Source organism: Coffea arabica, chromosome 6c, assembly GCF_036785885.1.
Source record: "Coffea arabica cultivar ET-39 chromosome 6c, Coffea Arabica ET-39 HiFi, whole genome shotgun sequence".
Lineage (NCBI taxonomy): Eukaryota > Viridiplantae > Streptophyta > Magnoliopsida > Gentianales > Rubiaceae > Coffea > Coffea arabica.
The window spans coordinates 41,260,922-41,278,944 of NC_092320.1; the positions used below are offsets into that span (position 1 = coordinate 41,260,922).

An 18,023-nucleotide genomic window follows, 5' to 3' on the forward strand; every position below is an offset into this window, starting at 1 on the left:
CAAAAATTGATATCTTGAATTTCTTGAAGTTAGGGTTTTGTAGTTTCTTGAATTTTCGTGGGCTGCCATCAAGTTTTTGTTGCATATTGTTGTTCAAACTCCTGCAATCTGGAAATTTTGATTGAATCTTGAAGTTCTTGGGTGGGAAAACAAGGGTTCTTGAAAATCTTGTTCTCAACCTTTTCCAAATCTTGAACCTTCAAAACAAAACCAAAGTTCTTGGCTCAAACTTGCGGCTGCCTTGCTCAAATTTGACAAAGATCTTGTTTCTTGTGTGTGGGATCCGAATTGAAAAAGAAAGAAAGATCCATCTTGCAGAGAAAAAAAAAAAAAAAAAACAACGCAAGAGAGAAAAATAAAAAAATAAAAAATACAAAAACACACAAATCGGATTTCAAGAACAAGAAATAGTTTGCTTGGGTAGCCTAGCCGAACTTGGGTTGAAAGAACAAACCTTGTTGCCTTCAATCTTGAACTATTGGCCGCATTTCTTTGTCCACGAAATACCAGAAAACCAGCAGCCATTAACACCCCAAAACAACCAAGAAACCTTGCTATTAGATAGCCACAAAAGGTGGAAAGATAAGATAGGGTTTCCTACTTTGTAGCCGCCTCTTGCTTTTGTTTCTTGATTGTGATTTGTGCCAACTGCCCAGCCGACCTTTGATGCCTATTTTATAGTATTTCCAGCCAATAAAAACGTGGTTTACAAGTCCCAAGAGTCCTAATCAGTTTTGGATTCCACTTGGTAGTTAACTCCTAAAATTAGCTACTAGTCACAAACCAAACTTTCCTTTTTTATTTCTTTTGGTTTCTTTTCTTTTTTTTTTTTTTTTTTTTTAGGCGGACAGCTTAGGGTGTTTTTCCAGCATATTATACATCTCATTTTGTGTCTTACCATCAGTCCAACAAGCTTCCAAAACTCACAGCCTTCATCCGCCACACTTGGGTGTAATTTGGTTCAAGTTTGATTGAATTTCTTCAAGAAAATTCTGATTTCTTCAAGAAAAGCAATCTAGTGACTTGAGAAGTGTTTGGTGAGATCATTAGAGTGTTTTAATACACTTGAGTGAAACACGAGTGTGAGTGATATACTAAGGGAGTGAGTGAGGTGTTATTTCCCCTAACTCTATTTTTGCAGGAATACCTCAACATGTCCGAAGGGAAGGAAACTACTCCTTTTGATATTAAACTTGTGATGGAAGCTATGACTGATAAATTGCTCAAGCTAATGAAACAGGAATTAGAACCATTGCATGAGAGGATGGATAGTCTCGAACACTCCCAAACCAATTCTAAGTCCCGGAGACACAAAGCACCAACCCGTGACTATGAAAGTTCCAACTCCGAGGAGGAATATGGGTCGAGGACATGGAAGAATAAACACCGTAAAGCTGGTGTGGATCCAATCAAAGGCGTTAAAATGCAATTGCCTACTTTCCAAGGCAAATCCGACCCCGATGTCTATTTGGAATGGGAGAAACGAGTGGAGTTGATCTTTGATTGCAATGATTACACTGAAGAGCAGCAAATGAGACTTGCAGTCATGCAATTCACCGACTACGCCATAGTGTGGTGGGATCAAATCACTACTAGTAGAAGGCGAAGTGGTGAATACCCTATCACTACATGGACCGAATTGAGAGGTGTCATGAAGAAACGCTTTGTTCCTAGTCACTACCACCGTGACTTGTACCTCAAACTTCAAAATTTAACACAAGGAGCCAAAAGCGTGGAGGACTATCATAAGGAGATGGAGATAGCCATGTTAAGGGCCGACATTGTCGAGGACCGGGAAGCTACTATGGCACGATTTTTAAGTGGATTGAGGCCTGAAATAGCGGATCAAGTGGAGATGCACCATTATGTGGACCTCCATGATATGCTAGACAAGGCTATTAAGATTGAAAGGAGGCTCAAGAGGAGGGGTCCAATTCGACAAAATTCCAACTTTCAAGTTGGAAATTGGAGGAGCCAACCCTTCAAGAGGGAAGTCAGCCCCTCTAGTGCATTCCCCTTGGCCAAACAAGGTGGGACAACCAAGGAGTCTCTAAGGCCGAATGCACCTCCCTCAAAACCACCCTCAAGGGGCGATGGTAGGCCTACTCATGAGGTAAGCAAAGTTCGATACCGAGACACTAAGTGTTTTAAGTGTCAAGGGTTTGGACATATTGCTTCCCAATGCCCAAATCAAAGGGTTATGCTTATACTACCCAATGGGGAAGTACAAACGGATGAGGAGGAAGAGTGTGAGGACATGCCTCCCTTGGTTGAGGATGAAGAGGAATTTGAGGAGATACCAGCTCATGGTAAAGTTGGTATGGTTGCAAGGCGAGCTCTAACTGCTCAAGCTAGTAGAGATGACCTTCAACGAGAGAACATATTTTACTCAAGGTGTCATGTGATGGACAAGCTTTGTAGCTTGGTAATTGACCCAGGGAGCTGTACCAATGTTGCTAGTGCACTCATGGTGGAACGATTGAGCATGCCAACAAGTGATCACCCCCGACCTTACAAACTACAATGGCTGAATAATAGTGGTGAGGTACGTGTTCATAAGCAAGTTTTAATTAATTTTGCCATTGGTAGATATAAAGATGATGTTTTATGTGATGTTGTGCCTATGCAAGCTACTCATATTATTTTAGGAAGGCCATGGCAATTTGATAAAAGGGTCATTTTTGATGGATTCTTGAATAAGTATTCCTTTGTGCATAATACTAAAAAGATCACACTTGCACCTCTTACACCTCAACAAGTGCATGAGGACCAAATTGGGTTGCAAAAGGAATATGACATGCATTGTGACAATAAAAAGAAAAATTTGCATGAAACAAAGAGCAAAATGGCCGAACCATCTTCTCATAAAATTGACATTTCACATTCGGTCATTGAAGGGAAAAAGGAGAGAAAATCCATCATGCTTGCTAGAACTAGAGATGTACGAAAGGCTTTGCACTCTAACCAGATTTTGCTTATCTTGTTTTGTAAAGAGTCTTTGCTCACTAATGAACTTGGTGCTTCTTTGCCTAGTGCTATTGCTGACCTTTTACAGGAGTACCAAGACGTATTTCCTGAGGATATACCTAATGGGTTGCCACCTTTGAGGGGAATAGAACATCAAATTGATTTCATTCCTGGCTCTTCCCTTCCTAATAAGGCACCATATAGGACTAATCCGGAGGAAACTAAGGAGCAACAAAGGCAAGTAGAGGACTTGCTTGGTAAGGGCTGGATTCAAGAGAGTTTAAGTCCTTGTGCTGTACCTGTCCTACTTGTGCCAAAGAAAGATGGAGGATGGAGGATGTGCACCGATTGTAGAGCCATAAATGCCATAACGGTAAAGTATCGCCATCCCATACCTCGATTAGATGACATGCTTGATGAGTTACATGGTGCTATTATATTTACTAAGATTGACTTGAAGAGTGGTTATCACCAAATACGCATGAAAGAAGGGGATGAGTGGAAAACAGCATTTAAAACAAAACATGGTCTGTATGAATGGTTGGTCATGCCTTTTGGCTTAACTAATGCACCTAGTACCTTCATGAGGTTAATGAACCATGTTTTGCGTTCTTTTATTGGTAAATTTGTGGTAGTCTACTTTGATGACATATTGATCTATAGTAAGAGTACAGAAGAGCATGTTGTGCATGTACGAATGGTCTTAGATGCACTTCGAAAGGCGAGCCTCTATGCTAACCTTAAGAAGTGTACTTTTTGCACTAATCAACTTGTCTTCCTAGGTTATGTTGTGAGTGACCAGGGAATACGAGTTGACCAAGAAAAGGTGAAGGCCATAAATGAATGGCCAATACCAACCAGTGTAAGTGAGGTAAGGAGTTTCCATGGCTTGGCAAGCTTCTATAGACGCTTTGTCAAGGATTTCAGCACCATTGCTGCCCCACTTACAGCCATTATCAAGAAAAATGTGCCATTCCAATGGGAAGAAGAACAAGCTAAGTCTTTCCAATTACTTAAACACAAGCTCACACATGCACCTGTATTAAGTTTACCTAATTTTGACAAGGCTTTTGAAGTAGAGTGTGATGCTTCTGGTATAGGTATTGGAGCTGTGCTCATTCAAGAGGGGAAACCAGTGGCCTACTTTAGTGAGAAGTTGACTGGTGCCTCGTTGAACTACTCTACTTATGACAAAGAATTGATGGCCTTGGTGCGAGCTCTCCAAACTTGGCAACACTACCTCAGACCTCGGGAATTCGTACTCCACACTGATCATGAATCGCTCAAACACATCAAATCACAAACCAAATTGAGCAAAAGGCATGCGAGGTGGGTGGCTTTCATTGATAGTTTTGTGTTTGTCATCAAATATAAGGTTGGAAAGACTAATGTAGTGGCTGATGCACTTTCTAGAAGGTATACACTAATCACTACACTAGACACTAAGTTGCTTGGCTTTGAGTTCATTAAGGATTTATATGCAGCTGACCTAGACTTTGGTGAGATTTTCACAACCTTGCCACGAGTTACTCGTGAGCATTATTCTATGTCGCAGGGGTTCTTGTACTACAAAGGCAAACTATGTATCCCAATGTGCTCCATGCGACTTTTATTGGTTAGAGAGGCTCATGGTGGAGGCCTCATGGGACATTTTGGAGTGGCGAAGACCTTGTCAATTCTCCAAGAGCATTTCTACTGGCCTCGCATGAAGAGGGACGTCGAGAGGCATACACAAAGGTGTGTCACTTGTCACCAAGCAAAATCAAAGGTACATCCTTATGGACTCTACACTCCTTTACCCATCCCACATGACCCTTGGGTAGATTTGTCTATGGACTTTGTACTTGGATTACCTAGAACTAGACAAGGGCATGATTCCATTTATGTGGTAGTTGATCGTTTCTCAAAGATGGCTCACTTCATTCCTTGCCATAAAACTGATGATGCTAAACATGTGGCTGATTTATTCTTTAGAGACATAGTGCGTTTACATGGGGTACCTCGTACCATTGTTTCTGATAGGGATGTAAGGTTCCTTAGCTACTTTTGGAAAACTTTGTGGTGTAAACTAGGGACTAAATTGCTTTTTTCTACTTCTAGTCACCCACAAACTGATGGACAAACTGAAGTGGTTAATCGGACTTTATCTACATTGTTGCGAGCAATTATTAAAAAGAACATTAAATCTTGGGAAGATTGCTTGCCTCATGTTGAATTTGCATATAATCGCACTGTGCATACTTCTACTCAATTTTCACCTTTTGAAATTGTTTATGGATTTAACCCTCTCACACCTTTAGACTTGTCTCCTTTACCTATTTCTGAGAGAGTTAACCTAGATGGTAAGAAAAAGGCTGAGATTGTGCGGGATTTGCATACCAAAGCTAGAGCTAATATTGAGAAACGTACCCTTCAATACATTCAAAGTGCCAACAAGGGACGTCGCCAGATGGTGTTTGAACCAAGTGATTGGGTTTGGATACACATGAGAAAGGAGCGTTTTCCAAACCAAAGGCGCAACAAACTACTTCCACGGGGTGATGGACCATTTCAAGTTGTGGAGCGCATCAATGACAATGCCTACAAACTTGACCTTCCAGGTGAGTATGGAGTACATGCTACATTCAATGTGGCTGACTTGAGTCCTTTTCATGCAGATGACGAGCTTGATTTGGGGACAAATCGCCTACAAGAGGAGGGGATTGATGAGGGGCTCAAGGCTGGTCAAACACAAGTTGCCCAAGTCATTCAAGTACCAAGTGGTCCAGTCTCAAGAGCTCGTGCCAAGAAGATGCGTGAATCTTTACAAGCCCTTGTGAGTACAATCCAAGGCCGCATTGGAGATGATTTAAAGATTATTGAAGGCTTGGAGAATGAAGATTCAAAACTTTACACATTGCTCCAAGTAGAAGACCCTCCAGCGCCTGTTGCTAGTTAGGCGTGTCCTCACCTAGTGGTCACGCTTAAGGAAGAGTTAAGCTAGTTCTATTATTTATCTTTTTATAGTTAAATATTAGTTAAAGTCAGTCCATTAAACTCTTAGGGCTGGCCGAATCCTTGTCATTAATTAGTAGGGTTAGTTTAGTCAATTTTGGGGATTAGGGTTAATGCTTGTAAAGGCTATAAATAGCCTTACTTCCTCCTTGTTAAGGAGAGAGAAATTACATTATATTTGTGAGTTTATTCACTTTTCTCTTCCAAGAGAGCTTTGCTTGAATACTTGAGAGTTTTCTTGAGTTATTCAACTTGAACTTATCAACCAAGTATACACCTTGATTGTGGCGTTCTTCTATCCAGATCGTTGGTTCACTAAATCGTTAGTTGTTGGGTTGAGCTTCATCTTAGTTCATCAACTTGGGGTTTAGAAGGGTCATACGTGCCGCCTTTTCAACTTGATTGTTCGTCTAGATCCGCACATTCATATCACATGTGAGGACTCGCAAATTCCTTACATATTTCTCAAAAATTCCCTTTTATTTGAAAATTATTTGAAAATTATTATTTCATGTTATCCATAGTTCAATCACCCTAGAAAAGTGCTAATGACCATAGGAAATTAGGGTTCTCCTATTCGTTTTCAATTCAAGGTGAAATCGGATTTTTCGTGTAACCGTAGTATAATTATCCGGTACCGAGTAAGGATCGAATTTGGTGCTTAAAAGTGACTTTTAAGTGAGAAATAATATGTGATTAGAAGCAATGATAAAAAGTTAGTGAATAGGAAGCAAAAACCCTAGTACGTGCGATTTAAGAGAAAACGCGTCACACCGACGTGTACCGTGCACTACCGTTTGAACCGACCACTTGACCGCCACTTACTTGTCACACAAGGTTATTACTAATGGAGTAAAATATCTCCTCTCTCATGATGACAGCTTGGCCGAAATTTGTGGCTAAAATGCAAGGAAGGAGAGAGAAAATTGTGTGGTGGAAATCAAGCCAAGTGTTGGCTAAACTTGTGGACAGAATTTGTTCTAATTTTCTTGTCTTCTTATAAGACCAAGTGAGCTTCATTCTTCCCCAATTTTTCTGCTGCATAGCCGAGCAAGGAGAGAGGAAAGGGAGAGCAAGAGAAAACCAAAATTTCTTCTTGATTTGCACCATCCAAGTGCAAGAAACAAATTCTAAACCGATTAAAGTGTGAATTGTGATCTTGGGAAGCTAGGGAAGCTAAAATTTTCAAGAGGAAGTGAAGTGGTACTCTTGCAAGCCTTGTTTCTTTTGAGGTATGTGCTGCTTATACTTGCTATATGGACGATCTATGTTGTATCTAAGCTTAGATAAGTGGTTATAGTGATGATGGGAGCAAGAAATCAAGAAAGGTTCCATTAGAAATCAAAATTCCAGATTTCTGGAAAATTTTCCCCCTTTTCTGCCCGATTTTATTTCTCCATATTAGAGGCCGAATTTGGCTTGGCACAAAACATGAAAGTTGTAGAGAATGGTATTTTATATATGCCTATAAAATTTCAGCTCAATCGGAGCAACGTAGCTTGTGAAAAGACGAAAATACCCTCGCTGATCTAGGTTACTTTCCAGAATTCCGCGTGGACAGTTTAGTCTCTTTGGTTGTGTTTGTTTACTATAATCCGTTCAGATTTAGCCAATTGTCAAAACATGAAAGTTTTAGTACCCTGTATTAGCTTTTCAACGCCGCCAAGAACGTCTTAAACGGACCTCGGTAGACTGGGATATGGTCATTTGAATGCAGTGCGGTTAATTGACCAACTAGTTGGATTTTGGATCTGTAAAGTGGGCATTTGACTAGATTGCACTGTAAATCTGACTAAGTCATCTTCATGAGAATTGTATACATTTGTCTTAGCTTTCATATGGCTTTGGAATTATTGGATTTGGAGTTATGTGTGCGGAGATTAGAGTGGATGAATCAAGACTACCACAGTAAACCTCGAACTAGAAAATCTGGGATCATTTTGATAAATTTGACCTAGATACAGGGCAAACTGGACTGAGTGGCCTTCTTCAACATTGTAGTCCTGTGTCTTAGCTTCGAAACGGCTTAAGTTTCATCCCAATCCGATAAGTGTAACTCCGGTTGTGACCGTTATGCATGAACCCGTCAAAGCTGTCTTTTGTCAAATTGCATTTCCGCACTTGTTATTCCTTTGATTTTGTTCTTATATTGTCTTGAGCCTATGAAATGGCTATTATGATGAGTTTGTGCTGTACATGACTTTGGGATTGGCTGAGAAAAATCATGAAGCCATAAATGGCTGGAAATTAGGTAAACACAAAGGGCATGCTGCCCAAATTTTCGCCCGAAAGCTAAGTTCTATTTGAACTTGTATAATACTATGACCGTTTTTCCATCTTAAAAACATGATCCTTCTTCAATTGGAAACTCCAAATGTTTACTTACTCTTACCAAATAAAGAGGAGTGGTTTAGGATTTTCTTGAGTATTTTGTCCACGGGTCCAAATGTCCTCGTTCCACTTTAAAGTCTCTTTTTATACGTTCTACTCATCATTCGTCGAGTTTCTTTGATTGCACCTAATTGTTTGTGATAAATGAGTGGTAATATTCTTTTCATTTAATTTTAGGTTTTCTCAGTGACTAAAGATAATATCCGGAAGGATATTTTGCACGTTGTTGTGCGTAAATAGGTGAGTGTTCTATATACCCGTGTTTTCTGTGACTACCTGATTACTTGACTATCTGTTTACTCGATTTCCAATTTATGTGATTACGTGATATCCGTGAATTACATGCTCCCATGAAATCAATTTGTATTGCTTACGTGCTAAGTGTCCACTTGATTACTTAATTATCATGAATCACATGCTATATGAAGTTGTCCATCATTGTTAGGCGAGTGTGTACTTTACCTCATTCGACCTATTCAATTGATGAATTTTACCATTTACCGTTTACCGATTTACTTGGTTAGTTGTGCATGTTGTAAGCTCTAAGCTGAACTTGGGCCCCGCCTCGGTTACCGACCTACTCGAGCCAGGACTGGGCTCGGTCGGGTAGGTTGGAACCCTGGACAACCGTCGGTATACTCGAGTATTACCACTGGAGGGATAAGGTGATGGCCAGTCAACCGTGGGGATCCGGAAGTTATAAGGTGCAGAGGACCGACAAAGTTCCACCGGAACACCGTATCCTTCAGTATATGGTTACCGTGTATCATGATAATTGTTCCATGCTAAAATGCCAACATGAAATCATGTGTTATACCTGTGATATGCTCCATACCTGTAATAAGTCCCAACCACTCATGAACTATACATAAAGTTTTCTGGATTAATTGTTATTACATGACTAATGTTCCTTGTTTAATTACTTGTTTATGTATATAGAACCTCACTGGGCTTTTTAGCTCATACCACGTCAATTGTTTTCCTTAGCAGGGGAAGGCGAGCAAGGACGAGAGTTCTGTATAGTCTAGTTGATCTAGTTCTTTGGCCTTGTAATGGTTCTCGCCCTAGTGCTTGGCACGGGCTGGTTGTATGAGGAATGAGAACCCTTGTATATTCGATGGTTGTACTTGAATGGTAAAAACTTTGAAGACTTCTGGTGTGTAGAAGTTTCTTATCTTTTACTTGAGCATCTATTGTCTATGGATGTATATACATGATTCGAGTTCCATAGTGAGTGAGTCCTGGCGAGAGCTGGGCAGGCGACCCGCTGAACCCTTTGGTACGCCCTAGGGGGAGGTGGGGCCGTCACAGGTGGTATCAGAGCTTAGGCTTCAGATTTCTGTAGTGTATCCTAGGCTTAAAGTTTGGGATGCCGGACTGTGGGATTTGATTTGATTTGAAAGGTAAGCAATTGAGGGATAAAACCTATAGCTGCTTCGCGTGGTCTTTGCGCGGAGTGAGCCTGGACTAAGTGGTGAATAAGTATGAAGGATTAAGTGTTCGTTCGAGCATAAGTTATGGATCATAAATGTTATCGGCCTTAAATCTTTCTCATGGTATCTGAGGACCATAGATAGGTACGTCAGGTAGGACTTTCGATTGTAGATAGTTTACTCTTGGGACTGCAGCTCGAGATGTGAATTATCTTATTTCGGATTCTCGTGCCCGAGTACTCCAGAGTTGAGGCGATGCTAGCTACTAGGTACTTGAGACTTGTATTTTGGAACATGAACAGGCTTTGTCCGACTAAAATGAATATAAGAAATCTACGGACATCTAGTGACTAGGAAGTGACGTGAGAGACCGGACGGGGTCATCTTAGCTGAGTCTGGAAAGTATTGTAACCCAAAAGATCCTTGTGGTGAGATTGAAATGATTCTTAGTATGTGATCAACTTTCGAGAGCTATTTTTGATCTGATTAATGCAAGTTGGAATTTCGAGGTCGAAATTCTTTTAAGGGGGAGAGAGTGTGAGGACTCGCAAATTCCTTACATATTTCTCAAAAATTCCCTTTTATTTGAAAATTATTTGAAAATTATTATTTCATGTTATCCATAGTTCAATCACCCTAGAAAAGTGCTAATGACCATAGGAAATTAGGGTTCTCCTATTCGTTTTCAATTCAAGGTGAAATCGGATTTTTCGTGTAACCGTAGTATAATTATCCGGTACCGAGTAAGGATCGAATTTGGTGCTTAAAAGTGACTTTTAAGTGAGAAATAATATGTGATTAGAAGCAATGATAAAAAGTTAGTGAATAGGAAGCAAAAACCCTAGTACGTGCGATTTAAGAGAAAACGCGTCACACCGACGTGTACCGTGCACTACCGTTTGAACCGACCACTTGACCGCCACTTACTTGTCACACAAGTTTATTACTAATGGAGTAAAATATCTCCTCTCTCATGATGACAGCTTGGCCGAAATTTGTGGCTAAAATGCAAGGAAGGAGAGAGAAAATTGTGTGGTGGAAATCAAGCCAAGTGTTGGCTAAACTTGTGGACAGAATTTGTTCTAATTTTCTTGTCTTCTTATAAGACCAAGTGAGCTTCATTCTTCCCCAATTTTTCTGCTGCATAGCCGAGCAAGGAGAGAGGAAAGGGAGAGCAAGAGAAAACCAAAATTTCTTCTTGATTTGCACCATCCAAGTGCAAGAAACAAATTCTAAACCGATTAAAGTGTGAATTGTGATCTTGGGAAGCTAGGGAAGCTAAAATTTTCAAGAGGAAGTGAAGTGGTACTCTTGCAAGCCTTGTTTCTTTTGAGGTATGTGCTGCTTATACTTGCTATATGGATGATCTATGTTGTATCTAAGCTTAGATAAGTGGTTATAGTGATGATGGGAGCAAGAAATCAAGAAAGGTTCCATTAGAAATCAAAATTCCAGATTTCTGGAAAATTTTCCCCCTTTTCTGCCCGATTTTATTTCTCCATGTTAGAGGCCGAATTTGGCTTGGCACAAAACATGAAAGTTGTAGAGAATGGTATTTTATATATGCCTATAAAATTTCAGCTCAATCGGAGCAACGTAGCTTGTGAAAAGACGAAAATACCCTCGCTGATCTAGGTTACTTTCCAGAATTCCGCGTGGACAGTTTAGTCTCTTTGGTTGTGTTTGTTTACTATAATCCGTTCAGATTTAGCCAATTGTCAAAACATGAAAGTTTTAGTACCCTGTATTAGCTTTTCAACGCCGCCAAGAACGTCTTAAACGGACCTCGGTAGACTGGGATATGGTCATTTGAATGCAGTGCGGTTAATTGACCAACTAGTTGGATTTTGGATCTGTAAAGTGGGCATTTGACTAGATTGCACTGTAAATCTGACTAAGTCATCTTCATGAGAATTGTATACATTTGTCTTAGCTTTCATATGGCTTTGGAATTATTGGATTTGGAGTTATGTGTGCGGAGATTAGAGTGGATGAATCAAGACTACCACAGTAAACCTCGAACTAGAAAATCTGGGATCATTTTGATAAATTTGACCTAGATACAGGGCAAACTGGACTGAGTGGCCTTCTTCAACATTGTAGTCCTGTGTCTTAGCTTCGAAACGGCTTAAGTTTCATCCCAATCCGATAAGTGTAACTCCGGTTGTGACCGTTATGCATGAACCCGTCAAAGCTGTCTTTTGTCAAATTGCATTTCCGCACTTGTTATTCCTTTGATTTTGTTCTTATATTGTCTTGAGCCTATGAAATGGCTATTATGATGAGTTTGTGCTGTACATGACTTTGGGATTGGCTGAGAAAAATCATGAAGCCATAAATGGCTGGAAATTAGGTAAACACAAAGGGCATGCTGCCCAAATTTTCGCCCGAAAGCTAAGTTCTATTTGAACTTGTATAATACTATGACCGTTTTTCCATCTTAAAAACATGATCCTTCTTCAATTGGAAACTCCAAATGTTTACTTACTCTTACCAAATAAAGAGGAGTGGTTTAGGATTTTCTTGAGTATTTTGTCCACGGGTCCAAATGTCCTCGTTCCACTTTAAAGTCTCTTTTTATACGTTCTACTCATCATTCGTCGAGTTTCTTTGATTGCACCTAATTGTTTGTGATAAATGAGTGGTAATATTCTTTTCATTTAATTTTAGGTTTTCTCAGTGACTAAAGATAATATCCGGAAGGATATTTTGCACGTTGTTGTGCGTAAATAGGTGAGTGTTCTATATACCCGTGTTTTCTGTGACTACCTGATTACTTGACTATCTGTTTACTCGATTTCCAATTTATGTGATTACGTGATATCCGTGAATTACATGCTCCCATGAAATCAATTTGTATTGCTTACGTGCTAAGTGTCCACTTGATTACTTAATTATCATGAATCACATGCTATATGAAGTTGTCCATCATTGTTAGGCGAGTGTGTACTTTACCTCATTCGACCTATTCAATTGATGAATTTTACCATTTACCGTTTACCGATTTACTTGGTTAGTTGTGCATGTTGTAAGCTCTAAGCTGAACTTGGGCCCCGCCTCGGTTACCGACCTACTCGAGCCAGGACTGGGCTCGGTCGGGTAGGTTGGAACCCTGGACAACCGTCGGTATACTCGAGTATTACCACTGGAGGGATAAGGTGATGGCCAGTCAACCGTGGGGATCCGGAAGTTATAAGGTGCAGAGGACCGACAAAGTTCCACCGGAACACCGTATCCTTCAGTATATGGTTACCGTGTATCATGATAATTGTTCCATGCTAAAATGCCAACATGAAATCATGTGTTATACCTGTGATATGCTCCATACCTGTAATAAGTCCCAACCACTCATGAACTATACATAAAGTTTTCTGGATTAATTGTTATTACATGACTAATGTTCCTTGTTTAATTACTTGTTTATGTATATAGAACCTCACTGGGCTTTTTAGCTCATACCACGTCAATTGTTTTCCTTAGCAGGGGAAGGCGAGCAAGGACGAGAGTTCTGTATAGTCTAGTTGATCTAGTTCTTTGGCCTTGTAATGGTTCTCGCCCTAGTGCTTGGCACGGGCTGGTTGTATGAGGAATGAGAACCCTTGTATATTCGATGGTTGTACTTGAATGGTAAAAACTTTGAAGACTTCTGGTGTGTAGAAGTTTCTTATCTTTTACTTGAGCATCTATTGTCTATGGATGTATATACATGATTCGAGTTCCATAGTGAGTGAGTCCTGGCGAGAGCTGGGCAGGCGACCCGCTGAACCCTTTGGTACGCCCTAGGGGGAGGTGGGGCCGTCACAGGTGGTATCAGAGCTTAGGCTTCAGATTTCTGTAGTGTATCCTAGGCTTAAAGTTTGGGATGCCGGACTGTGGGATTTGATTTGATTTGAAAGGTAAGCAATTGAGGGATAAAACCTATAGCTGCTTCGCGTGGTCTTTGCGCGGAGTGAGCCTGGACTAAGTGGTGAATAAGTATGAAGGATTAAGTGTTCGTTCGAGCATAAGTTATGGATCATAAATGTTATCGGCCTTAAATCTTTCTCATGGTATCTGAGGACCATAGATAGGTACGTCAGGTAGGACTTTCGATTGTAGATAGTTTACTCTTGGGACTGCAGCTCGAGATGTGAATTATCTTATTTCGGATTCTCGTGCCCGAGTACTCCAGAGTTGAGGCGATGCTAGCTACTAGGTACTTGAGACTTGTATTTTGGAACATGAACAGGCTTTGTCCGACTAAAATGAATATAAGAAATCTACGGACATCTAGTGACTAGGAAGTGACGTGAGAGACCGGACGGGGTCATCTTAGCTGAGTCTGGAAAGTATTGTAACCCAAAAGATCCTTGTGGTGAGATTGAAATGATTCTTAGTATGTGATCAACTTTCGAGAGCTATTTTTGATCTGATTAATGCAAGTTGGAATTTCGAGGTCGAAATTCTTTTAAGGGGGAGAGAGTGTGAGGACTCGCAAATTCCTTACATATTTCTCAAAAATTCCCTTTTATTTGAAAATTATTTGAAAATTATTATTTCATGTTATCCATAGTTCAATCACCCTAGAAAAGTGCTAATGACCATAGGAAATTAGGGTTCTCCTATTCGTTTTCAATTCAAGGTGAAATCGGATTTTTCGTGTAACCGTAGTATAATTATCCGGTACCGAGTAAGGATCGAATTTGGTGCTTAAAAGTGACTTTTAAGTGAGAAATAATATGTGATTAGAAGCAATGATAAAAAGTTAGTGAATAGGAAGCAAAAACCCTAGTACGTGCGATTTAAGAGAAAACGCGTCACACCGACGTGTACCGTGCACTACCGTTTGAACCGACCACTTGACCGCCACTTACTTGTCACACAAGGTTATTACTAATGGAGTAAAATATCTCCTCTCTCATGATGACAGCTTGGCCGAAATTTGTGGCTAAAATGCAAGGAAGGAGAGAGAAAATTGTGTGGTGGAAATCAAGCCAAGTGTTGGCTAAACTTGTGGACAGAATTTGTTCTAATTTTCTTGTCTTCTTATAAGACCAAGTGAGCTTCATTCTTCCCCAATTTTTCTGCTGCATAGCCGAGCAAGGAGAGAGGAAAGGGAGAGCAAGAGAAAACCAAAATTTCTTCTTGATTTGCACCATCCAAGTGCAAGAAACAAATTCTAAACCGATTAAAGTGTGAATTGTGATCTTGGGAAGCTAGGGAAGCTAAAATTTTCAAGAGGAAGTGAAGTGGTACTCTTGCAAGCCTTGTTTCTTTTGAGGTATGTGCTGCTTATACTTGCTATATGGACGATCTATGTTGTATCTAAGCTTAGATAAGTGGTTATAGTGATGATGGGAGCAAGAAATCAAGAAAGGTTCCATTAGAAATCAAAATTCCAGATTTCTGGAAAATTTTCCCCCTTTTCTGCCCGATTTTATTTCTCCATGTTAGAGGCCGAATTTGGCTTGGCACAAAACATGAAAGTTGTAGAGAATGGTATTTTATATATGCCTATAAAATTTCAGCTCAATCGGAGCAACGTAGCTTGTGAAAAGACGAAAATACCCTCGCTGATCTAGGTTACTTTCCAGAATTCCGCGTGGACAGTTTAGTCTCTTTGGTTGTGTTTGTTTACTATAATCCGTTCAGATTTAGCCAATTGTCAAAACATGAAAGTTTTAGTACCCTGTATTAGCTTTTCAACGCCGCCAAGAACGTCTTAAACGGACCTCGGTAGACTGGGATATGGTCATTTGAATGCAGTGCGGTTAATTGACCAACTAGTTGGATTTTGGATCTGTAAAGTGGGCATTTGACTAGATTGCACTGTAAATCTGACTAAGTCATCTTCATGAGAATTGTATACATTTGTCTTAGCTTTCATATGGCTTTGGAATTATTGGATTTGGAGTTATGTGTGCGGAGATTAGAGTGGATGAATCAAGACTACCACAGTAAACCTCGAACTAGAAAATCTGGGATCATTTTGATAAATTTGACCTAGATACAGGGCAAACTGGACTGAGTGGCCTTCTTCAACATTGTAGTCCTGTGTCTTAGCTTCGAAACGGCTTAAGTTTCATCCCAATCCGATAAGTGTAACTCCGGTTGTGACCGTTATGCATGAACCCGTCAAAGCTGTCTTTTGTCAAATTGCATTTCCGCACTTGTTATTCCTTTGATTTTGTTCTTATATTGTCTTGAGCCTATGAAATGGCTATTATGATGAGTTTGTGCTGTACATGACTTTGGGATTGGCTGAGAAAAATCATGAAGCCATAAATGGCTGGAAATTAGGTAAACACAAAGGGCATGCTGCCCAAATTTTCGCCCGAAAGCTAAGTTCTATTTGAACTTGTATAATACTATGACCGTTTTTCCATCTTAAAAACATGATCCTTCTTCAATTGGAAACTCCAAATGTTTACTTACTCTTACCAAATAAAGAGGAGTGGTTTAGGATTTTCTTGAGTATTTTGTCCACGGGTCCAAATGTCCTCGTTCCACTTTAAAGTCTCTTTTTATACGTTCTACTCATCATTCGTCGAGTTTCTTTGATTGCACCTAATTGTTTGTGATAAATGAGTGGTAATATTCTTTTCATTTAATTTTAGGTTTTCTCAGTGACTAAAGATAATATCCGGAAGGATATTTTGCACGTTGTTGTGCGTAAATAGGTGAGTGTTCTATATACCCGTGTTTTCTGTGACTACCTGATTACTTGACTATCTGTTTACTCGATTTCCAATTTATGTGATTACGTGATATCCGTGAATTACATGCTCCCATGAAATCAATTTGTATTGCTTACGTGCTAAGTGTCCACTTGATTACTTAATTATCATGAATCACATGCTATATGAAGTTGTCCATCATTGTTAGGCGAGTGTGTACTTTACCTCATTCGAAGAGCTTGGAGTGATTTTATGAAGAGCTTGGCCCGTACACGCGTGACTGGGCCCAATGGGACTCGGACTGGGTCATTGCGTGGGCCGAGGCTCGTGCACACATCAGTCCCCTCCTCTTGAGAAGGATTTGTCCTCAAATCTAGATGATACTAACAAGAGTTAGTAGTATGACAAATCAAATCGATAGTGCGTTTGGAGGTCAGCCACGTTGGGAACAAATGAAAGGTCACGAGCCAAGTTAAATGCCGTTTGGTCAGTTTCATGAGGCTCTCAAACAAGGACATGCGCCAAGATAGGAAAGAACTTGTGTAAGGTAGCAATCAAAAGCTCTCTAATCAACTTTCGGCCATGGATCCTGACATAAGTGGCAGCAATGAAGTGACGCGCACTCCATACGAATCGCATGAATTTGCGCAAGTTGGAGTTGGTAAAGTCAGCTCATGGTAGCCAGCTTGTGGATGCGGGAAGAAGCATGAACGTGCACCACTTTCAGCAGGAATAAGTACGAAATCGGGTTGCACGTCCTTAACCATAGTTGGAAAATTGTGGACAGCGTTACAACCTATGAAAACAAAATAACCTTCAACTTGAAACAATTCAGAAATCGGGTAAAGAACTAAGGGTACATTATTGACTAGGTGGTAAGAAGGTGTAGAACAAGATTTAAATGAGAAAACTCCCTTTAACACTTCAATATTCCTTCCACCCATTGATTCAACTTGAGATGCCAGTGCTAGTCCTTTACACTTCTCTTCAACACCTACATGAGAGCGACAAGAGTTGGTGCTAGTAACATGCTCAAAACAAGGCAAAGGTGAGGAATGAACCATAGGTAGAGAACAAGCAGTAGAATCCGGAATTTCCCCTTTAAGATGAGCTCGAATCAATCCTCCAATGGTGTGGACAGGTTTGGGTTGACATGGTTCCATGAATTGAGACCAAAGAGATTTAGCTTCTAGAAGACAAACTCCATGGAAACTCGCAAAGTGTCCAAGTGGCGTGGGAATGGAACATGCCATGACCAACTCTACTTGACTTTGTTTAATCTGTACAAACGAAGAGGTACTAACCAAAACACATGTTAGCGTGTTAGCAAACAAAAACGTCCACACTCTCAACTTTTGCGAACATGGCCAACTCCTCCTCTTTACTCATCAATACGGCCAAAGTATTCTCGCCTTTCCCCACTTTATTCTTCTTGGACATTTGTTCATTCATTGCACTTGAGTTCGGATTTTCATTGTCTAGCTCATGTGCATGGCTCAGTTGTAACTCATTCATATTTGGCTCTTCAATCAACGAGGGACTCGGATGAATTTTCCCTTTATTATCACCGGTTGACACATGG

At 40.2% G+C, this 18,023-nt stretch overlaps 1 protein-coding gene and 2 long non-coding RNA genes across 3 annotated transcripts; all 3 read left to right on the plus strand.

The window, feature by feature from the left end:
* Positions 1-1,153: 1,153 nt before the first annotated feature.
* On the plus strand, positions 1,154-5,905 carry LOC140008753 (uncharacterized). The gene is made up of 2 exons (XM_072053619.1): positions 1,154-3,494; positions 4,068-5,905. Exons 1-2 carry the CDS (start codon positions 1,154-1,156, stop codon positions 5,903-5,905), a joined length of 4,179 nt encoding a protein of 1,392 aa, XP_071909720.1.
* Positions 5,906-6,891: 986 nt separating this feature from the next.
* LOC140008057 (uncharacterized) lies at positions 6,892-9,541 on the plus strand. The gene is made up of 2 exons (XR_011815472.1): positions 6,892-7,193; positions 8,530-9,541. It is a non-coding gene; the product is annotated as an uncharacterized lncRNA (long non-coding RNA).
* A 1,227-nt stretch (positions 9,542-10,768) lies between these two features.
* Positions 10,769-13,467, plus strand: LOC140008058 (uncharacterized). Its single transcript, XR_011815473.1, has 2 exons — positions 10,769-11,119; positions 12,456-13,467. It is a non-coding gene; the product is annotated as an uncharacterized lncRNA (long non-coding RNA).
* The last annotated feature ends 4,556 nt before the right edge of the window (positions 13,468-18,023 follow it).

What these genes read in the sequence shown, in the direction of transcription:
- LOC140008753 (XM_072053619.1), top strand. Translation starts at nt 1,154, where the DNA reads ATGTCCGAAGGGAAGGAAACTACTCCTTTTGATATTAAACTTGTGATG. An exon ending in AGCATTTAAAACAAAACATG is followed by an intron (nt 3,495 to 4,067) that starts GTCTGTATGAAT and finishes CTTCTGGTATAG; the next exon opens with GTATTGGAGCTGTGCTCATT.